This window comes from Emiliania huxleyi, assembly GCF_000372725.1.
Source record: "Emiliania huxleyi CCMP1516 unplaced genomic scaffold EMIHUscaffold_53, whole genome shotgun sequence".
NCBI lineage: Eukaryota > Haptophyta > Isochrysidales > Noelaerhabdaceae > Emiliania > Emiliania huxleyi.
Window position 1 is genome coordinate 277864 of NW_005198017.1, and position 21531 is coordinate 299394.

The window sequence follows — 21531 nt, forward strand, 5'->3', positions numbered from 1 at the left end:
CCCCCGCCTCCCGGGCCGCGGCCCGCTCCTCCGCCTCCGCCTCCGCCTCCGCCTCCTCCATCTCCCGAATCGACTGCGCGCTCGGCGCGTCGCCAAAGTGCTCGCGCAGCAAGAGCTCCTGCAAGAGGCGGCGGCGTGGGTGGGGCGAGGGGACTGCGTCCGGCGCGAATCCTCGCCGGTGGCATCAGGGGAGGCGGCGGCGTGGGAGGCGGCGGCGTGGGAGGCGGCGGCGTGGGAGGCGGGGAGGGACGAGGGTCGTGCATGTGCCGCCGCAGCAGGGCGCCTGGTACAGGCGCAGCTTGCCGAGGGCGTGGTTGTAAACCCACCCGTTTCCCGCGTCGCGGCCGAAGCGCGCCTGCGACGGCTCGGCCGGTGCGGCCAACAGTCAGCGGCGGTGAGAAGCTGAAGCGGCCGAGTGAAAGCCAGGCGCGAGGGGGTGAGGGAGGGGGGGGGGGGGGGTCGAGGGATCCGGCAGAAGCTCGACACCTCCAGCTTCTGCCCCTCGCGCTTCAGCCTCTCCGTGTCCGACCCGAGCGTCAGTATCCGCGGCAGCGGCGCGGCCGCCCCCTCGGCCGTCTCCTCGCCCGCCAGAAGCACCCCCACGCCGGCGGGCCAGTGCTTGTAGTCGAGCCCGAAGCCGCAGGCGGCGCGCTCGATGGCGAACATGCTCTGGTCGCGTGCCGAGTCGGTGGAGCCCATCGGCGGCAGCGCGCCCTGGATCTTCCCGAGCCACGACGGCCAGCGCAGCCCGCGCGAGGCGGCGGCCTCCTTGAGCAGCGTTCGCTTCTCGGTGTACATGTTGGTGCCCTTGGCCTTGTGCGCCTTCCAGCCGCCGGCCGTGCCGCCCGCGGCCACGTCCTCGCGCGCGAGATCGATCGCCGCCGCCTCCTCTGCGCTCAGCGCCGCCGCCGACGTCGGCTCGAGGCTGTCCAGCCGCTGCATCTGCTCGGCCGTCAGCCGGCGCACATCCGACGCCCTCTTCAGCCCGGGCTGTGTGGCGGCCCGGCGATCGAGCTCGTCCAGGTCTGGCCCGCCGTCGAAGAGCTCGGGGAGGACATCGCCGTTCAGCCGACCGGACGCACGCCTCGGCCCCTGCGGCGCCGGCTTGCGCTCGGCGCGGGGCTGCTTCGGCTTGCGAGGCGGCCGGGCCGCCGCCGCCGCCTGGAGGACCCCGAGCTCGACGAGCACGCGCTCGTTGCTCTCGATGTTGGCCAGCCGCTCCTTCTCGTAGGCGCTGAGAGTGTCGGGCATGATGGCCGAAAGTGTGGGCGGGAAGAAAATAGGATTCCTACTCGGCATTTTTTCATTGCGCAACGGAGGCTAAGGGCTCTGCCCGCAAGGCGCCCGCGTCGCAGACGCGGTACCATTGTCAAATCTGCCATATACCCCCACACGAACAAATAGCAAAATCCGAATACCGCAGGTGAGAGTACTTCTTGCTTGGGCGGCACAGCCATGACGGCTTGACGGGGTAGGTAGGTAGGGTAGGTCTGGGCCCTCCCGTCGGGTTTTTCCCACTCTTCCCGCTGGAATTTTCACGGCAGAAAAAGAAATTTTGCGCGGAAATCACGATGTCAATATGGGTGATCTGGTTGGTGCTTGTAGGGCTTGAGAGTGGCCTGCCATTGTCATAGGAAGGACTGTGGTTGCAGGAGAGTACCACCAACCATCACTTAGTTGGTATAGTACCTACCTCACCTTCACCCATCGAGTGATTAGTCCTGTTTACGATTTTTTAGTTTCCCATAAGTAGGGTAGGTAGGTAGGTAGGTAGGTAGGTAGGTAGGGGCAGGGGCCGGCTTTTTGCAGAATTTCATCATGGCTGCCGCCCAAGCAAGAAGTACACACACCTGAATACCGTGCACAAAAGCGGCGATCTCGACGGGCGGGGGCAAGCCTTCAGCTGGTGCCAAGACGTCCGTAAAATTGAAACCAGAACGTCCGCCAAATCCGTGCTCTTTCGGCGCAACTTGAGGGGAAGATAGGGGAAGCGCTGATCGAGCCCTGAGCCCTGGCCTCGACACCTCGACACCAAACCTCGACACCGACTCGACACCTCGACACCCCATGCCAACTCGACCAACTCGACACCCCTCGACACCCCTCGACACCCCTCGACACCGCTCGACACCGCTCGAACCACTCGACACCGCTCATATCCAGCCGGCGGCCTGCCAGCGGCTCTCTTCTTGCTTAATCTGACTGCAAAACTTTATAACCCCCCCCTACCCCCCCCCCCCCCTCGCCGCCGGGCCAGCCGCCGTCGAGCCCGCCGAAGCGGCGCTGGCGGCGACGGCGGCGGCGTCGGCAGGGGAGGCGCCGTGGGAGGGTCCCCGCTGATGGCAGCTTTGCTGCCATGCTGCATGCAGATCGCTGCGAACAACAGGCTGGATGCGGGATGCCTAGGCCCCCACCAGGCCCCCACCAGGCCTGCGCGTTCCAACCGGTCCTCTCTCGGACGCAAGCCTCATGTGTTCTACTGTGGAGCTGTGCTGTGGGGAGAGCTAGGGGAGAGGCGAGGATGGTTTCATTGGTTACAGCAGTTCTGCTATTGAGTATAGCCCCGCGCTAGCCACACGGACGCTCGACACCGCTCGACACCTTGCGCCACCACGCAACTCGACACCCGCTCGACACGCTCGACACGCTCGACACCCCTCGACACCCCTCGACACGGACAAGCATGGTTTCAGCCTCGACGACACCTCTATCCCTCGACAGCAGCTCGACACCCTCGTGCCTCGACACCGGGCCTCGACACCCTCGACACCAGGGCTCAGATCGAGCCCAGCGTGCCCGCGGCCGCCTCCCGCGCAGCACCGCCGCTGGGGACGACACGCTGCGGAATCGGATCGAGCCCATGGAGGAGGAGGGCGCAGTCGGCGAATTGGAGGAGGAGGAGGGCGTCGAACGAAGCCGCCTCGTGTGGGCCCGATGGGCGCGCGCCTTGCTTCACGTTGTCGTGTCTGACTCAGAGGAGGAGTTGAAGGTGCCCATGGGTGCTCCGGCAACCTAACCTGATTCAGAAGCTCGCCGACGTTGTCACTCGACGTGCGTCATGCGTGATCGAGCTTGAGGGAGGAGCTCAGCTAACGATTCGGCCGGCCACCCAACGCCGCCGCCCACCGCCACCCACAAAGCGCCTCGGGGGTTCACCATATATGCCGAGCCTGCTCGGCCTGCCATGTGCGCGCGCGCCTCGCCCGAGCGCAGCCACCTGCGGACCTGGCCAGCCTGTTCCTGGCTCGTGCCCAGCCTCTCCTTCCGCTGCCGCCGGCCTCGCAGTCCCGCCAGCCATCACGCTGCAGAGCCTGCGTAGACGCCACAGACGCCAATTCTGCAGCCCACAGCCCTGGCAACTGAGGGCGAGGGCCAGCAGTGTAAGACGACGACGGCATCTCACACCCCGCGCTGGCCAGCGCCATCAGCCCCTCACGGCCCGGCCCAACCTTCCCTTCCCCACCCTCGCCTCCAGTGCCTCCAAATCAAGCCGTCGCACCTCTCTTCTTCAGCGAATGCAGCGGCAGCACCACGTCAGAGGCCGGGCCGACTGGCGGACCTGCATGCCCAGCCATGCCCCCCACTCCCCACCCGCTTGGATCGATCAGCTGACAGCTCCACCAGCTCCCACCACCGCGTGTCGTGTCATGAAGCATGATAGATAGACATAGAAAGCATGAACCATCGAAAGGTCTGGTCTCCAAAAAGAGCTCTCGGCGCGCGCCACGCGCGCCCCGCCCCTTTTGCGCAGCAACACCTTAATAAATAAATAAAAACGGACACCTCTCTACTGTGAGATGGGTAAAAAGGAACAGGCCCCCGCCCTTGCGATCTTTGTGCAGGGTTCTTTGTGGGTGTGGTCGGCGACTAGCCGGGGTCGTCCTCCCGGTGGGGGACTAGCACTAGCCGTCTTCCACATGGTCCCTCGGGACCCTGCTGCTCCTAATCTCTTCGTACATCCTCCTGCTGATCTCCGCAAAGTCCTGCTCCCTCCCTCGTCTCGCCCTGCGCGTCTGCTCCGCCTCACCGTCTTCTGCCCTGCGTCGTCTGGCGACGGCCTCCATAGTCGGTCGAGGTCGCCGCCCTCCTCGTGCCTCTTCCCAACGTTCCCTCGGCGGCCGATGCCGTCTGCTCCGGCTCCCCAGTCCCCGGGTCTCCCATGCAGCAACACCTTAAACTTTTAGGCCCTCCAAATTCGGGTCGGAGCGTAGCGGAGTGGGCCCCGAGTTTGAAAAAGGCGACGGACGCTTGCGTCCTAGCCTCCAACAACGCCTCCCCGGCGCAGAGGGGCCCCCGGAGGCATGCTCAACCGCCCCACGCCAAACCGCTGCCCTGTTTATGACCGCGCAAGATATAAAGGGTGGCTAAGGGCTCAGCTGGTGCCAATCCCGTAAAATTGAAGCCAAGAACGTCCGCCAAATCCGTGCTTTCGTGCTTTGGGAGCAACTGTTAGAAAGCCGCTGATCGAGCCCAGCGTGCCCGCGGCCGCCTCCCGCGCAGCACCGCCGCTGGGGACGACACGCTGCGGAATCGGATCGAGCCCATGCACGGGCAAAGAAGGACGCTGCAGAAGCGGTTGGAGAGGCAGCCGGCGTCTGCCGTCACAACGAGTCCCAGCGCTGGTTGGACATGCGCGTCGGCTCGCCCGAGGACTGCTGTCGCGACCCTCCCGTCGTGACGCAGCCTCCGACGAGCTCTGCAACCGAGGAGAGTGAGGGTGCGCCTCCCCTCACTGCTGGCCTGGCTGCGCACCGCCCCACAAAGCACCCCCTCGAGCATCTCTACAAGTACAAGTACAAGGGCGACCTTCTCCAAGTCGTCAACGCCCCCGGCGGCTCCGGCAAGACTTTAGCCTTGGCCACCCTCCTTGCGGAGCAGGAGGAGATCCGCTCTCGGTCGGCAACGTGGCAGCTAGTCGAGAGACTCGGTAGTTGTGACCCCCCTCTGTGCTCTGAGTGAGGACAGGAGAGAGAGAGCTTTTGTGGTGTTGGTGTACGCAATAACGGGACAGGGTAGTCGTTCTCTCTAGCTCCCCTTCTAGCTCTTAGCATGAGCTGCGCCCTGTGTCCGACCCCTTTTGCGCAGCAACACCTAAACTTTTAGGCCCTCCAAATTCGGGTCGGAGCGTAGGCCGTAGCGGAGTGGGCCCCAAGTTTGAAAAGGGCGACGGACGCTTGCGTCCTAGCCTCCAACAACGCCTCCCCGGCGCAGAGGGGCCCCCGGAGGGATGCTCAACCGCTCCACGCCACGCCGCTTGCGGCGTGTCCTATTCCCAGCTCCACTGAGGGCGGCGAGTTATTTCTTTTTTCTCAGAGGCCCGACGCCTCCTCTCTACCTCCTCCGCTCCGCCCGCGATGTCCGCCTCCTCCGCTCCGCCCGCCTCCTCCGGATCGCACTGGGCCGCAGCCGGTGCGCCGGTCGTGACATCGCCGCCGCCGGATGGCTCGCTTGCGGGCGGTGCTCTAAAGGGCCCGCCGTGCTCCGCCTTCGCTTGGGACTGGGAGCTGCGAACGGCGGTTGTGCCGAGCGGAGACGCGCCGCTGCCCGTCGCTCCCGCCGACGAGGAGGCAAAGGTCACCCACCGGGGCGGCTGCCACTGCGGTGCTGTGCGTTTCGAAGTGGTGGCGCCAGCGACTCTGGTGTGCTACGACTGCAACTGCTCCGATTGTCGGATGCGGCGGAACCTGCACTTTGTGGTGCGCAAGCCCGACCTCCGGTTCGTGCAGGACACGGCCGGTGGCGCTGCGGGCGCGGCCGCCCTCTCCGAGTACCGCTGGGGCACCGGCGCGGCGCGGCATCTATTCTGCTCGCGCTGCGGCGTGACGCCTCTTTACGTGCCGCGCTCGAACCCGAACGGATGGGCCGTCACCTTTCAGTGCCTCGATCCTGGCACCTGCAGCGCCGTCGAAGTGCGTCAGTTCGACGGGGTGCACTGGGAGGAGCACATCGCCGGAGAGGGCGCGAGCATCCGCAGCTTTTCAAGCTGATGGGCGACACACCACGCACTCGGCACTCATTTTGAAACGCCCAACAAAGCGGTTCCGCCTCCGGTTCTTATTCTCACAAACACACTGAGACGTTGCCATTGGGCGCAGCCGCACGCAGCGTCTCTTAAACCGAACCCGGTGGTCGTCCCCCGCCACGTGGATAGATAGGAGTGTGGGGGGAAGGGAATGTTGAGTATAAGAGGTGGTTGGAGGTGGAAGCATTGAAAGAAAAAGACGCCTGCTTTGATCGAGAAGGAGCTCTCTGCGGGTAGCAGTGCGCGAAAGCAGGATCGCTGGGCGACTCGCCATGGTCCCACAGAACGACAGGAACCACCCGTTCATGGCGTCGTGCTCGACGCCGCAGCCATACGCCGGGCCCTTCATGTACCCGACGGCCGGAACGCCTGGCGCCGGCTGCGCCGGCTGCTCCGCTGCAGGCGCACGCTCGCCGCCACGAGATGTTCCTGCCCCGGCCCGCCCTGCCACAGCCCCTCCGCGCCGCGCCTCCCGCTCATCTCCGACCCCCCCTATCCCGCTCATCTCCGACCCCCCCGCCCTCCGTAGGCTATGCCAGCCAGCCGCAGCCCGTCTACCCCATGATGGGGGGCATGCCTTATCCTGGCCGGCACGTCGGAAGCTACGCTCAGATGCCCTACGCGTCCTGCTCTACAGCGATGCCGATGCAGTCGTCGGCCGCGACGCCGATGCCGACTGCCGCGATGCCCCTCTACACCGAGGCCGTGCCGCTGCGCGGCGCCGGCGCCAGCGGCTCCGCCGGCATGAGTGCGGGCATGCCTGTCGGCCAGTACGCTGTCCAGATGCAGCACCAGATGCCGTACGCAATGGACGCCTCGCAAATGGGCTACGCCGGCATGGCGTCGATGCCGCCGGGGCTGGCTGCGTACCCCGCCCAGCCGATGATGCCCGGGTACGCGATGCCAGCGGGGTACAGCTCGATGCTGCACAGCGGTGCGCGCGCCCGCAGAGCCACATTTCACGCGCGTCTCGAGCCCGCCGCGGCGCGCGCCGACGCGCCGGCGTCGGGCCGAAGTCCCCGTCCCCTTCTCCGCCCCTCCCGCGCCGCCCCAGCCCCCTCCCGCTCGCTGCCCTCTCCTCCCGCTCCCCCGCCACCCGCCCAACCGCTCCCCTCTGCCCCACCCCCCCACCCCACCGGCCGTGCCGGCCGCACCTCCTGACTGGCTCCGCCGCCACCCCCTTCCCGCAGCCGCCGGCTACGGACAGCTCGCTTCTCAACGCCTGCTGCCCGCGCAGCCGATGCCGCGGCCTCGCCACCCACCCGAGGCGGCGTGGCCTGCCGCCTGCCCGCCTCTCTCGGCGGCCGGCAAGGAGAAGCCGATCGCCACGCCGCGCAAAGACCGCTCGCTGGCGACGCTCGCGCAGGAGCTGGTGCGGATGTACGGCCACGTGGGCGGCGAGATCGACATCGACGAGGCGCAGTCCGTCTTCTCCTCAAAGTGGAAGAAGCGGCGGCTGTACGACGTGATCTGCGTCTGCCAGTGCCTGCGCGTCGTCGAGCGGTGCGGGCGGGCGCGCTTCATCTGGCGCGGCGCGGGGGCGAAGCAGGTGCAGCGCGCGGTCACCGACGTGCTGCTGCGGCACAAGGCCGGCTGCCACCACCCGCTGCTGCAGCGCGAGCGCCGGCTCGGCCAGCCTCCCGCCCTCGCCACCAACCCGGACGAGCCTCCGGTCCCCGTCACGGGGCTCGCCTACCTCTGCCAGCAGTTCATGCTGCTGATGCGCGAGCGCGAGCGGACGGGCGACCCGGCGCCCATCCGCTTCGACGACGCGACCCAGCTGCTCTGCGAGCGCGTCGGCTCGACCGACTCCAAGACGGTCCTCCGCCGCATCTACGACGTGGTCAACGTGCTGCAGGCCCTCGGCCTGGCCCGCCGGCCGGAGATCGCGCGGCGCGGCATCCAGTGGACGGGGCCGTCGCTCGACGTGCCGGAGCCCAAGTACACGCCAGACACCGTCCTCCCGCCCTGGCCGGGCGTCGCCATCTCGCGCCGCAACAAGGGCGACGGGCCGACGCGCTCCAAGCCGCCGGCGGGCGAGGCGCTCACGTGCGGCCGCCTGCTGCTCTCGTGCCACGAGATCGAGCTGAACGCGGGCTGGCAGCCGCCGCTCGTCTTCACCGCGATCTGGTCGCTGCAGCGCGCCATCGTGCGCCTCGAGGACGCCGTCACGCACTCTTTCGAGGTGCAGCCCAAGATGGAGGAGGTTCGCGTGCGAATCGAGGTGCTGCGCGGCACGCTCGTCATCGGGAGCGAGGCGGACGAGAGCGCCGTCAAGAAGCAGATGGCGGCGCTGGAGGGGAAGCTGAGCGACGCGCGCGGCGTCGACTCGCTGCAAGACGTGCTCGGCGAGCTGAGCAGGCTGCTGAAGGCCAACATGCCTTCCAACACCTCGAGCAAGCGCTCCGCACGCTTCACGGCAAACGCGCAGGGCGGCGAGATGGGGCTCTCGCCCGACCACGCCCTGCCGATGTTGACGCGCAAGTTCGGCGCGTACAAAGTCGTCAAGGCGGTGAAGCGGCTCGCGACGCTGCCGGGCACCCGCTCGCTCGCCGAGGCTGATGAGCTCGTCGCCGAGCTCGACGCGGAGGAGGAGGAGGAGGCGGAGGGCCACGACAGCGGCGCCGCCCGCCCGACAAAGATTGCGCGGCTCGACTCGCACGACGACGCCGCCGCCGCCGCCGCTGCCGATGACTCGACCACGTGCAGCGGCGCGCTCTCGCTCCTGGGCTTCGCCGCCTTGTCGGCCTCGTCGGCTTCGAGCGCGCCGCGCCACCCGATGGCGGCTCCCGGCGCGGCTCCGGCAGCATCAGGGGACTCCGCGCCGAGGGCCACGTCTGTCCACCGCCAAGGCAGCGCTTTGCACAACCTGCTCGCGCTTGGGTCGACGCAGGCACCCGTGGCGATGGATCTGACCGTGGAGGAGCCGCCGCCGCCGCCGCCGGCGGCGGCGGAGGCGGCGGCAGCATCCGCTCGGATGCGAATGGCGCCGGAGGCGATTCTGCCGCCTACTGCGCCTGTGGAGCTGGTACAGCCGATGGCGCCGCAGCCGATGGCGTTGGAGCCGATGGCGATGGAGCCAGTGGCGTCGGCGGCGCCAGAGCCGGCGGCGCCAGAGCCGGCGGCGGAGCCGGTGGCGCCCGAGCTCGTGGCACCGGAGCCGTCAGCCGCGCCGGCGGAGGACCGGGCTGCGGCGGCCCACTCCGCTGCTGCTGCCACGGCCGCTCCTGGCGGCGAGGCGGACAGCGGCGAGCCGGCGGGCGGTGGCGCGACGGAGGAGGGCGAGGAGGCGGCTCGAGGCGGCGACGCGATCCCCCCGCAGCGGAACCCTGAGCCGGTCTCCCACTGGCCGGCGTGGACGAGCCCTTCCCATCGCGTCGTGGACGTCACAGGCGAGGCACCCACGCTGGCCGCAGCGAAGCTGCCGCCGGTGGTAGTGCCGGCGGACCCCACGCCCGGCGCGGCGCAGCTGCGGGAGGAGGGAGAGGCGCCTCCGGCGGTGGGGCTGGCGCCGGTCGTGCCATCTCCGCACAAGAGCGTCGTCAAGATCGAAGCGGCGCGGCTGACGCCGCAGTCGTCGCCGCTGCTGTCCGCCGAGCCCATGCCGCCGCCGCCACCGCCCACGCCCGCGCCCGCGGCGCCTTTGCGACCACTGCCGACCTCCTCTTTCTCGGCGGTGACGGCCGCCGCGCCCGCCGCGCCATCCGCGCCCGCCGCGCCGCCCGCTGCGGTCTCGGTACAGCCTTCGCTTGCGGAGGGTGCTGCTGGTGCCGCTGAGGCGCCCTCAACGTTCCCAAAGTCGGTCAAGATGTCGGACTTGCTCGCCGTCTTCACCGAGAAGTTCGAGGCGGCGAATCGCACGTCCGAGGCGGAGCGGATGAAGCAGGTGCACCAAAACTACCGGAGCGGTTCCATCACGTACCGCGACGCGATGGCGGAGCTGACTCAGCTGGTCGGTCGGCCGGCGGTGGTGCAGGCGGCGAAGGCGATGATCTCGCAGGCGCAGCACGCGTGCACTTCTGCCGTTCCCGGAGGGGCAGGCATGCACTACCCGCACATGCAGGTGGCGTCGCAGCAGCAGATGTACTACCCGTCGCAGCAGCAGCAGCAGCAGATGTATTATCAGCAGCAGATGTACTACCAGCAGCAGATGTACTACCAGCAGCAGCAGCAGCAGCACCTGGCAGCCCTGCAGCAGCAACAACAGCAGCAACAACAGCAGCAACAACAGCAGCAACAACAGCAACTCCAGCAGCAGCAGCAGCAGCAACGACAGCGACAGCAGCCGCCACAACAGCTGCAACCGCCGCCGATGCCGCAGCTGGTGTCACCCCTACATGCGCCGTCGTCGCAGCTGCCCAAGGAGCAGCCGCCACACCTGCAACTGCCACAATTGTCGCCGCAGCTTCAGCCGCAGCAGGCACAAGAGACGCCTCCCTCGTTCCCCTCCTGAACGATTCGAGCGCGCGTCCGCGGTGTCTGAGACTGACACTGAGTGTTGTGGGCTCAGCAGTTGTAGAGATTCTTCTTTTCCATGGATAAAATTAAAAAACGTAAAGCCACATGTCCACATTCGACCACAGTGATCAATGACAATGGGTCTGGAAGTCTCTGCCCCCTCTCGCTCCGGCGCCGCGGGCCGCGCGGGCCACACAATGTGTAATAAAATATAAAGGTGGTACGACGTATCTCTAAAGGGCGGGGACCTGTTCCTTTTTACCCATCTCACAGTAGAGAGGTGTCCGTTTTTATTTATTTATTTATTCTCTACTAAAGACTGCCTTGGTCAAAAGCCTGGGAGGAGTCCCTGCTCCAAGACGTACTTGAGGTCCCACTGCGACAGCGCGTCGACGTCATCCACATCCGGGTGATACCACGTCCAGAAGAAGGCCGCAGCACTGCGGTCTCCACGGAAGATTCCCGCCACCTGACGGCGGCCAAAGCCAGAGTACATCGCCGCCCGTCCCTCGCGGCTCAACTCGTCAAAGTCCCGTCCGCCGCGCCCGTACCAGTCGCCAACGCAGTTGGAGAACTCGCCCACGAGCGTTGGCCGGAAGGTGAGGGAGATGGCGGCGGTGTACAGCTCGACCAGCGGGCCCGTGGAGAACCAAAGCGGCATCCAAGCGGCATAGTGGAAGCATGTGTATACGTGGAAATCGTAGAGGACGTTGGGGAAGCGCCTCGCGGGCAGGTTCCAGTCGAAGCTCCCCCAGGCATGCGTGAAGATGCTCTGCGCTCGGTAGAGGTTGATGACGACGGCCACGTCGGCGCCCATGTGCCGCCGCACCGCCTTCGCCCCGCGCTGGTAGAAGTCGAGCGCTCGGGCGGCGTCGAGTAGCGGCTCGTTCAGCAGCTCGACGGCGATGATGCACGAGCGGTTGGCAAACCTCTCGGCGACAGTCTCGATCGCCGCGAGCGAGCCCTCCGCGTCCCAGTCCTCCGGCCGCCAGTCGTGGGAGAGGCGGCCGCTCTGCTGCTCTCCGCTCTGCGAGCCCGGCGCGGCATGCAGGTCGAGCATCACGGTCAGGTTTGCCTCTTCGGCCCAGTCGAGGACGTCGTCGAGGTAGCCGAGCCCGCGGCCGCGGAGATAGGGATACGCTTGCTCCTCGCTCGCCACCGTTAACCAGTAGCCAAAGGGCACGCGAACAGACTCGACGCCTCGCGCGGCGATGTCGAGGAGGGTCTCGCGAGTGAACCACTTGTCGCGGTGCTCGAGGATGGCGGCCGTGGCGTTGTCGTTCTGGCGCGCAAGCGAGGTTTGGTAATAGTCGGGCTCTTCCGATTCGCTCGAGTTTGGGTGAAATATGAAGCCGTCACCCTGCCACTTGTAATTGAGCCAGCGCTCGCCAACCAGCCAGCCGCCAAGATTGACGCCGCGAAGCTGCGGGTGACGCTCCGCCCACCTCGCCGCCGCCGGGTCGTGCGTGGAGACCCACATGGCGAGCAGAAACAGAGCAACGCCGTAGGTGCTGAAGGCAAGCGCGGCCCGCGCCCCTTGACCGCATCGCTGCAGCAGCCGGCGGGAACGGCGGCGCTGCGGCGCCTCCTCAGCCTTCACCGCACCGCCGCGCCTCGACGACGCATCGCAAACTGCGGCGACCGTCACGGGATACCACCACGCGAGCGCTGCCTCTGTGAGTAGCGCGGCCCCCAGCAGGGCATATAGTGCGATACTGCCTCCCGCACTGTCCCATGTCCCCGCGACGACCTCTGCGGCCATACCGCACGCCACCATGAGGGCGACGAGGCTGCGTCGCCGAGCCGCCTCGCAAAAGGAGGCGGGGCGGAGGGCAAAGGCGGCTGGATCCGCAACCGCGCCGAGCAATGAGGGCGGCATGATGACCACGGACCACAGCACTGCACGCCCGAGAAAGGCGCGAGGGCTGGAGCAGCTTGGCAGCGCGGCGATGGAGAGTGCCCTCGCCGAGTCGACGGTGTGCGCTAGCCAAAGCCCGAGAGGGACCGCGGCGATGCCAGCACCCGGACGGGCGAGGAGAATACCAACCAGGATCGACACCACACCAAGGACGCTTGGCGCCACGGAGAGGAGACTCGCCCGCAGAAAAGAGCAGCGCCGGCCGTGATACGGCACAGCCTTTGCGTCGTTGGAGCGCCGCCACCTCACCGGAGAAAGGGCAAGGAGAATGGCCGGCAGGATCCACCGGCCGCTGCCCCGCGCGAGACTTAGCACTGCCGCAGCTGCGCCAGCGGCGATGGTGGCCTGCATGGTCGCGCGGACCGGCTTCGGAGAGCTGGTCGGGTAGCCGCGGCAAACGTTAGATTGGGTAGCCGCGGCAAAAGCGACGGACAGGAGCGATGCGACCACGGAGACGACCAGCATGGCAGTTAAAGCCGGCGAGGTGGCTGTTCGTCCCGCAGCCGCCTCAAATACCACGGAGAGGGACGCGATGAGGACGGCCACTGCGGCAGCACCGGAGGTAGTCGCGAGGTCCGAAAGAAGGAGCCGATGTCTGGGAGCGACAACGGCTAGATGCCCTCCGATCAGGACCGTCAGTGCAACCACCAGCGCTTCTCGACCGGGAAAGGCCGCTCCGACCCGTATTGCCATCGCAGCCCAGGAGAGAGCCAGAACGGCGGCGAGGAGGGCCACGAGGTCGGCGTGGCCACCGCCGCATCCAAGGTGAACGGCGAGCGCGACACCCAGTGGAAAGCTCACTACTGCACCGACGAGGTGTATCATAGCGCCTTCACGGGGTGAGGCTGCTGTACAGGCATCGACGACAGCGGTGTTGACCGTGAGTACAGCCGGAATGCTGTAGAGATCGATGGAGTTGACGGTCGTCGACTCGATATCGGCCATGCTACGTACAAGGGAGACGCCCTGGCTGGGGCTGCAGCTTCAGCTGTCACTTGTAGTGAGCGTCGGGCTGGTGGTTCGACACCGAGTTTGAAAGATCTGTTTCTCTACGTCTCTCTTCACAGGAAAATCCTGTGAAGAAAAGCGGAGAAAAAAACAGAAACCTTTTCTGCCTCGGCCTTAGCCGTCGGTACTCCGAAAGCGTGCTATCCAAGTAGCACGCAGCCGGGTCCCGAAGGTGTCCCATCCCAAATTCGTGCTGTCGACAGACCAGATTCGTGGTCCCTTGGTCGACTACACCCGCCTTTGGACGGTAGCCCGACACAATACATTTGTCTGTCTTTTTGGATTTTTTGGTTCGTCTGGGTAAGGGTTTTGCAAGAAACCTCCTCACCACTGCGAACACTGTCTTGCTCGTAGGAGCCGTTCGTCCTTTGTCCGAGCAAACGCGCGTCCGATCACCCCGTTGAGCACGTGTGCAGGGTATCCGAGCGCCATGAACTCCCTGAGTTTGCTCGTCACGCTGAGCGCGAACCCTTCGTCATCGCTCGCCATAGCACTCACCTTGAGCAGGCATCCAACGACTATTCCCTCTTTCATCTTCGCGCATGTGAAGCTATCCCAGCGATGGTAGCGCCACACCCGAGGCTCTCTCTCGCAGCCCTCATTGACGTTCTTGAGTCTCGTCCGGAAACCTCCGTTCGCGTCGAGCTCGAGAGCCGTCTCTAAAAAATGAGCTGGTTTTTTTGCGCTTTCGTCTTTTGAGTTTTGAAGTCTTTTTGTTTTTCCAGCAGGACAAAATCGGCAGCCTTCCTGGGCCTCACCGATTCTCGCTGCAACCTTCATGCCACCTCGCAGTCGTCCCGCGCAAGGACGGTTCTTCTGACCCCCACTCCGAGTGCCTTGAAAAAAGAAATTAAATCAACCCAAAGGAGGGGTTGAGGACGGCCTTGAAGGGAAGGATTTGAGCGCTCTGTGAAGTTATTTTTAGCGAGGTTCACCGCTTGGTACTGTCGTGGACTAAAGTCTGGGCAGGTTGTGAGGGACACGATGCCGGCGTGAACACGCCGATCTGACAAAATCCCGAGTGCCTACCGCACGCGCCGCGTCGTGGCGCGTGCGGTAGGCTTTGTTTGAAGTCAAAAGTCGAATCAGAGCGCCGTCGGCGCTGTCCCTCGTTTTCCTCCCACGGACCGCCCGTCCGGCACCGCTCCGGGACGCACGCCGGCGAAGCACCGTCAAGCTGCTGTACGGCCCCGGCATCGCCTCCCCTGGCTTAGCTAGAGTGAGAGATATTGTGCACATGGTCTGTCTCTACAATAGCCGTGATGATTTAGTGGGTTGGAAATCGGCCGATTTGCCCAGTGTGGTGCATGCACATGACATGCACATCACAACATATGCGCATGGACATGTCAGCAGAGTCCTCCTACGGGATTGTGCATGTGCATGTGCACCCTCCCCTCTCCCTTTTCTTTCTCCCATTAAGAAAACAGGATCTCGCGGCACGCCGCCGTTTCTAAGCCTTTCCAGACACCCCACCCACCCCACGCCGTAGTTTCTTAGCTTCGGCCGGCACCCCAGGCTGCGGGCCCAGGTGAGACGGGATCTAGGAATTTTTAGGTAAAATGACAATAAGGAAGCGCTGGACCGATGCGCCAGTCAGCAGTCTGCCACCCACCTGGGAAGACAGGAAGACGCACACACCTCCATCCACACCGCCCAGAACACCGCAGACTCGGGCAAAATGACAAGTGCGCGCGCCGCTTGGCCTTTCCAAGGGTTTCCGGCAACCCAGAGGGAAACCAGAGGGTCCCCAGCACTTTGCGTTTCCGGAAGTTTCCAGGGAAACCAGAGGGTGTTTGGTGCTCCATTCTGTTTCTCTCGAGTTTCCCTCGGGAAACTCGCGAGTTTCCCTGAGTCTGAGAGCTGTTCTGGGGCAAAATCTGAGGCAAAATTGAGGAAATCGGCACGATACCCAGGTATTTTCCAGGTATACCCGGGGTTTGTCAGGTATCGATCCTGTCCGCCCGAGCGTGACTCGCAACTCCACGATTTGCCGTCCACGGACAAAGCGGCTCCCCACCAAAGTTGAATCGTCTCCTCAGATACATACATACTCACTGACACTTCACCTCCCAGAGCTCGTCCTGGTCCGCCACGGCCATCCTCGGCCTCCGGGGGGGCCCCGGCCGCGGCGCGGTGCGGCGGCGTCACAAATCCGACCACAGAGCACCGGGACGCGGTCGGGCGATCTGAGGCCCAACTAGGCGTATGCATTGCCCATCCAGGGCTACCACCTGGACCTATCAACAGGCGCCTGCGGCGCCGTGCTCAGGAGCTGCTCCAACCTGTTCACACAAACCTGTTCACACTTCCGTCCGGCACAGCATGTACATGGAGTCGGCCTCGACGGAGTACAGCTTGTACACCGCTCCCACCGCCCGGCCCTTCTCTTGGCGACCACCGGCGTTGCTGCTTGTGAGTGCAGCCACTCTCCTCCTTGGATCTCACGCGTTTCCGCGCCTGGCCGCCCTAAATGCGGTGCCCGCACCATTTGTGTATGACTACTGCCAGGCCCCGCCGCCGCACATGGGCGGGGCGGACAATCTGCAGCTCGTGCGCATGGCGGTTGTGGCGCGGCACGGCGATCGCTCTCCGCTCGTGAAATATGTCGGCCGGGATAAATACAATGCGTGGGGAGACTGCGAGCGGTGCAAGAGCTCGGGCCTGTGGGACAGCGCGTGCGGCGGCGGCGGCGCGTGCTACGTTGGGCAGCTGACAGACAAGGGCCAGGATCAGCTGCGCGCCGTCGGGCGAGCCATCCGGAACGCATTTGAAGGGCACGGCACCCACGAGGCCCGCACGAGGCTTGGCAAGCGCGGCGGCGTCTCGGTCCTCGCAACCCACGTCAACCGGACGCAGGACTCAGCCCGAGCGCTGCTCGAGGGCCTGCTGGGCAGCGCCTCGCGCGCCGCTGACGTGTCCATCGAGGTACAGCAGCCGGGCGAGAAGCTGTGGCTGTACCCATCGCGGGGCTGTGACGGCCTCGCCTCGGCGGACGACGCCGCGATGCGGGCGTGGGGGGTTGCAATATCGTCCGGCTCGCCGCCGGTTGCGCACTGGGCGCTCGGCGAAAAGATGGATGGCGACGGCAGCCTGCCGGCGGCCCAGCTCCTCAACCTCAACGACCTCTACCAGACGCGCTGGTGCCACGGAGGCTTCCGCGACGGCTGGCCGTGCGAGGACACGGCGGGGCCTTCGTACGACGGCACTGCGTGCGACCACTGGGCGCTCACCCACTTCGCCACGGTCGTCGAGACGGTTCAGGACACCACCTGCGCTGCCGGCGGCGGCAGCAGCGCCGAAGACGACCGGCGCGCGCTGCGGCTGATCGCTGGCCGGCTGCTCCACGAGGTGTCGACCTTCGTGGAGCTCGGCAAGCCGCACGCGGCGGTGCGCTACTTTTCGGGCCACGACTCGACCCTGGTGCCTCTGCTCTCGGCGCTGGGCCTCTGGGGCGGCAAGGCGGCGGCGCTGTGGCCGCCGTACGCGAGCACGGTCGCGTTCGAGGTATGGGCGGACGTCGACGGCGCCGAGACGGTGCGTGTGCGCTACAACGGCCTCGAGGTGTTTCCGCCTCTCATGTACGGCGATGGCGAGAAGCAGAGAGAGACGGCGGGAGAGAAGGGAGGGGGCAGGCTGAGCCCGGCGGAGACGCGGCACGCGCTGCGCGGCTTATCGATGGGCGAACACGAGTGGTTCGATGCGTGCGGAGTGCCGCACGACAGCTGACGCGCCGCCGTCGCGGGACGATGCGTGGCGGCCCGGCGCGTCTCAGAGGGAGGTGTGATGATGATGGCACATCGTTTGACATGTTAACATGCAGATGCATTTATCTTTCCGACTCAAAGAGAGTTTCATGGAGGGGAATGTGTTTCAGTGTGAGGCTGAGGGCCGTGGCGCGTGGGTCGCGTGCGCCCCCCCCCGCCCCGCGCCCGCGGCCGCGCGGGGGCGGGGGCGCCCGCGGCCCGGGTTGCAAAAAACCTCTGCACACTGCACCCCCGAGCACCCGCTGCCGCTCGCAGAGCGTTGAGTGTGTTTTCATTGCCTTTAAAAACCGAACAGTTTTTTTGACTCAGGACGAGTTTCTGAACTCTTGACGACGCCACATGCACACGTCTGCGTACATGTATTAAATCGACTAGCGTCTAGCGACACGAGACCGTCGCCGAGAGGCTCTCGTGGCTCGACACGATCGAGGCGTTGAAGCATCCGAGCGAATAAGGCGGTTCTCCTGCGCAAGTCTCTCTACACGCGGCGTCTTGGCTGCCTCTGTGCGCCGGCCAGCGAGCCTGATCCTCTCGCCTCATCGCATGACAGGACGTGTCCCCGATGCCGCGGCACTGCCCTGTGCGAGGCCGCCGCCCCCATGCCCCCCCCCCCCCCTCTGCCTGTCACGTCTCTATGTAGACCACGATGCCCGTTAGGTTGTCGGCGCTGTCCCCAAACGCGTCGTACCCCTTATTCCGCGAGTTCTCCATGAAGTCCATCACGAGCTTGCGCCGGGCCGGCTGCGCCGCCGGCAGCGCGCTCCCGTCGAGCAAGTCCGCCATCGCCTCCTCGAACGTCCACAGATCCCACACGCCGTCGCTCGCGACGCAGAGCACCGCCCTCCCGCCCGGGCCGAGCTCCTCCGCCAAGTCGCGCGTCACCACCTGATAAAAAAGAAATACGGCCGTCAAAAAGAAATGCGGGCCGAGCCGCCAAGTCGCGCGTCACCACCTCCGGCCGCCAGGTGACGCCGTACTGGCCGTGGTAAAAGTCGCCGAGCGAGCGAGTCACGTTGAGCATCATCTGCGAGAAGCGTCCCTCCTCGGGCGTCATCAGCACCGCGCTGCGGTCGCCTCGCTCCGTCTTGAAGCCGCAGCCCATCTCGTCCGCGCGGCGCAGCGCCTCCTCCGAGAGGCGCCACGCGCCTGCCGGCAGCACGAGAGCGTCAACCGCGCGCGCTGGGACGGAGCGGCAAGAGGGGGGGGGGGGGGGGAGGAGGAGGCGCCGGTCGCGTCGCGGTCGAAGACGCGCAAGAGCTGGTCCTCGCCTTCGAACATGTCAGGGTGGTCGTAGACCACCTGGGGGGGAGCGAAGGGGGGCGGCGGCGGCAGGGTCGGTGCGGGGTTGGGGTGCGGGGTTGGGGTGCGAGGCGGGGGTGAGGGCCCGGCAAGGCGAGGGCCCTCTAGCGAGGTCTCGAGGTCTCGCCTCGATGCCGGTGCTGTGCAGCCGCGCGACCCACTCGTCCAGCCGCACGGGCGCGTGCTCCGCCACGAGCTCCTCGACCTTTGCCTCGCCGTTGCCGGGTTGCGCGAGGATGCCTGCAGAGTCGCCGACCGCAGCATAGACGAGCGTTCTGCCGTCGACGATCGCGGCGACCGACGCGGTGGAGCCGCCGTCGACGGCGTCGTACCCCAGGGGCCAGTCCTCCTCCTCCACCTATCGAGGCACTTCCGAGACGGCTCCGCGCGAGTGCTGCCCCCCCGCCCGCCTCTCTCTTCCCCCTCCCTTGCCCCACCTCCATGACGAGCATCTTCCCATATCTCCCCATATCTCCCCATATCTCCCCACCTCCATGACGAGCATCCCGTCGCGCTCAAACACGTCCGGCATCGCCTTGATCGCCTCCCAGATGGCGGCGTGCGCCGCCTCGAACACCTCGCTCATCACCGCCTCGGGCTCGGAGCGCAGCCGCCAAAAGTGCGCCCGCAAGTGCTCCTGCATCGCGGCGGACGCCGCCATCGACGCGACCCGCCCGTGCTCGCCTCCGTGCCCGTCCAGCACGCCGTACGCCCAGTTGGCTTCGTCGACGCGCAGCACAAAGTACGCATCCTGGTTCTCCTTGGGCCCGTGTCCGCTGCCGCCGCGGTGAGTGTACTCGTAGTGGTCGAGCCTCAGACGCACCTGCGCCGCCGCCGCCTCGGCCGCCGCCGCCGCCTCGGCCGCCGCCGCCGCCTCGGCCGCCGCCGCCGCCTCTGCTGCCGCCCTCTCCTTGCGCTCTGCCTCTGCTGCCGCCTCTGCCTCTGCTGCCGCTAGTGCCTCCGCCTCCGCCCTCGCCCTCGCCTCCGCCCTCGCCTCCGCTCTCGCCTCCTCCGCTGCCCTTGCCTCCGCCTCCGCCGCCGCCGCCGCCGCCTCTGCCGCCTCCCGAGCCTTGCGCTCGGCCCTGGCAGCTTCGACCCGCTGCCGCGCCGCCGCCGCCTGCTGCTCTCTTCGCGCCGCCTCGGCCTCCTCCTCCCGCCTCCGCGCCTCCTCGCGCGCACGCGCCGCCCGCTCGAGCCGATCTCGCTCCTCTTGCTGCTCGCGCTCCCTCTTCTCCGCCTCCGCCCGCTCCGCAGCTACTCTCTCCGCCTCCGCCCGCTCCGCAGCCACCCTCTCTGCCTCCGCCCGCTCCGCAGCTGCCCGCTCCGCTGCCGCCCGCTCCACCGCTGCCCGCTCCGCTGCCGCCCGCTCCACCGCTGCCCGCTCCACCTTGGCGGCGGCGGCGGCAGCAGCAACAGCGCCACCGTTTTGGTCGTACGTAGCAACAGCGTCTGCGGTGAGGGGAAGTGGCGCGCCGCGGGGGATCGGCGCGGCCAGCGGCGTACCGTCGCCGTCCGCTGGATCCCAGCGCAGCTGCAGCTGGATTCGACCCGGCAGGAGCTCGTGCCACGCCGCGTCGGTCGAGAGCTTTGCGAGCGCCAGCTCGGCGAGCCGCAGCGTCACCTTGCCGTAGAAGGCGTCCGAGTCGCCGCCGGCGGCGGCGCAGTTCCACACATCGACGACGATGCGCGAGTCGTCGCGCACCTCGTCCAGCTCAAACTCCTCGTTCCACACTGGCCGCATGGGGTCCTCACCTGCCCCGCGCCCTCGCGCCTGCGAGCGCCGCCGCCGCCAGCGCGTCTTCTCGAGGACGCAGACGGCACAGTAGGTGCTGTTGACGGGCGCGTCGACGAACGCCTCCTCGAAGTGCGCCTCGATGACGCGCAGGGTGACGGTCCCACGCGTGGCTGCCATGCCTGCTTTTGTGGAGCGGCGGCGCGCCTCAAGGGAGCCCACTTGGATGGACCCCCCTACGCCTCGTGTTTGGCGAGCCCCACCCCTCCCGGGCCCTGCCGCCTGACACCTCTATCGGCGGAGGGCTTCGGTCACGGTCCACACTCCCGCCCTCCCGACCCCTCGACACACAGCGGCACCCCTACCCCGGCGGTTTTAGGGCCTCCACCAGAAGAAACACCCGGGGTGGGCCCCGCCGCCGTCAACCTGTCCGCCGACGAACAGGTAACGGCTCCCCGACAGGGTGCTGAAGGTGAAGGCGGCAAGGAAGGCGCCGCCCTGCCACGGAGGAGGTACGGTACTTTGCCTCCACGTCGAAAGAAAAGAGCCACGACGGGAGGGATGGGAGGACGGCACGCCGCCACCACACAGGGATTTTAAGGAGAGGGGTGTGGTGCTAGCCGCCGCCCACCGTTCTTGTGAATCGTGTGCGGTGCGCGGAAATTCTCGCTGGTGAACCGCAAATTCTTTTCTTCGCGATGTCCACCCCATCACGCCGCTCGCGCCTGCTCGCAGGCGGACATTGCAATCTCGGTCGAGATTAACAACCCGTCGAGCTTTGACATCATGGATCTGGGAAAGGTCTTCATCAACGTGCACACCGAGCTCAAGAAGAATGTATCGAGTTGCACTCAAACTGCGGCCTACGTGCCCCTTAATGGGGTGGCGTCACCCTGTGACGAGCGAGAGACGCTGGGGCCGCACTTTGTGCAGGTGACAACACCGCCCGACTTTGCGATCCTGCAGGGGCAAAATCCCAAGGTGCTCGTCCATGGTCACCTCGATGCGCCGAATCGCGAGCGCGAGTCTCTTGGTGCTTCAGTTGTGTTTGACACGTTCGTCGCGAACAAGTCGAGCCCGCTCATCGCCCTGATTCTCAATTCCTCGCAGCCGTTCTATACGGAAGCTTCCAGCGGCATCCTTGTTCGTTGCACGCTACCCGGCATCAGCTACCCCAAGATGATGAGGAGAACGTTTTCGCAACTAACGATGGGGGCCACCGGGAGAGGCGTTACCCCCTTCCAAACGAGGACGCTTAATAAATACCCGCCGCCGCCACCACCGATCGATCTGATATCAAAGATAGCGCGTGGGGCATTCGACCTCG

General features: G+C 66.3%; 6 protein-coding genes across 6 annotated transcripts; 4 read left to right on the plus strand and 2 right to left on the minus strand.

Annotated features, from left to right (window-relative positions):
• Positions 1-5561: 5561 nt before the first annotated feature.
• EMIHUDRAFT_58889 (hypothetical protein) lies at positions 5562-5939 on the plus strand (the record flags this gene model as incomplete). Its single annotated transcript, XM_005765887.1, has 1 exon — positions 5562-5939. A coding segment is annotated over one exon (378 nt), but the record flags the coding sequence as incomplete, so codon positions are not given.
• Positions 5940-6278: 339 nt separating this feature from the next.
• On the plus strand, positions 6279-8044 carry EMIHUDRAFT_451967 (hypothetical protein; the record flags this gene model as incomplete). The annotated part of the gene is made up of 3 exons (XM_005765888.1): positions 6279-6424; positions 6552-6956; positions 7213-8044. Coding segments are annotated over 3 exons (1383 nt in total), but the record flags the coding sequence as incomplete, so codon positions are not given.
• Positions 8045-9867: 1823 nt separating this feature from the next.
• Positions 9868-10568, plus strand: EMIHUDRAFT_437102 (hypothetical protein; the record flags this gene model as incomplete). The annotated part of the gene is made up of 1 exon (XM_005765889.1): positions 9868-10568. A coding segment is annotated over one exon (697 nt), but the record flags the coding sequence as incomplete, so codon positions are not given.
• Positions 10569-10808: 240 nt separating this feature from the next.
• EMIHUDRAFT_103819 (hypothetical protein) lies at positions 10809-12863 on the minus strand (the record flags this gene model as incomplete). The annotated part of the gene is made up of 1 exon (XM_005765890.1): positions 10809-12863. One exon carries the CDS (start codon positions 12861-12863, stop codon positions 10809-10811), a length of 2055 nt encoding a protein of 684 aa, XP_005765947.1.
• A 2874-nt stretch (positions 12864-15737) lies between these two features.
• EMIHUDRAFT_212619 (hypothetical protein) lies at positions 15738-17135 on the plus strand (the record flags this gene model as incomplete). Its single annotated transcript, XM_005765891.1, has 1 exon — positions 15738-17135. One exon carries the CDS (start codon positions 15738-15740, stop codon positions 17133-17135), a length of 1398 nt encoding a protein of 465 aa, XP_005765948.1.
• A 320-nt stretch (positions 17136-17455) lies between these two features.
• EMIHUDRAFT_437104 (hypothetical protein) lies at positions 17456-19003 on the minus strand. The gene is made up of 5 exons (XM_005765892.1): positions 18963-19003; positions 18600-18830; positions 18400-18472; positions 18126-18319; positions 17456-18058 (listed from the first exon to the last, which is right to left on the minus strand). The coding sequence occupies exons 1-5, from the start codon at positions 18975-18977 to the stop codon at positions 17798-17800; spliced, it is 774 nt and encodes a 257-aa protein (XP_005765949.1). The 5' UTR covers positions 18978-19003; the 3' UTR covers positions 17456-17797.
• Positions 19004-21531: the final 2528 nt, after the last annotated feature.

Bases quoted from the DNA above. Each gene is read 5' to 3' on its own strand.
- EMIHUDRAFT_437104 (XM_005765892.1), bottom strand. The intron at 18,473-18,599 runs GCGAGACCTCGA...GCTCCCCCCCAG, and splicing joins TGCACAGCACCGGCATCGAG to GTGGTCTACGACCACCCTGA. The intron at 18,059-18,125 runs GTGGTGACGCGC...CTTTTTTATCAG, and splicing joins GCGTCACCTGGCGGCCGGAG to GTGGTGACGCGCGACTTGGC.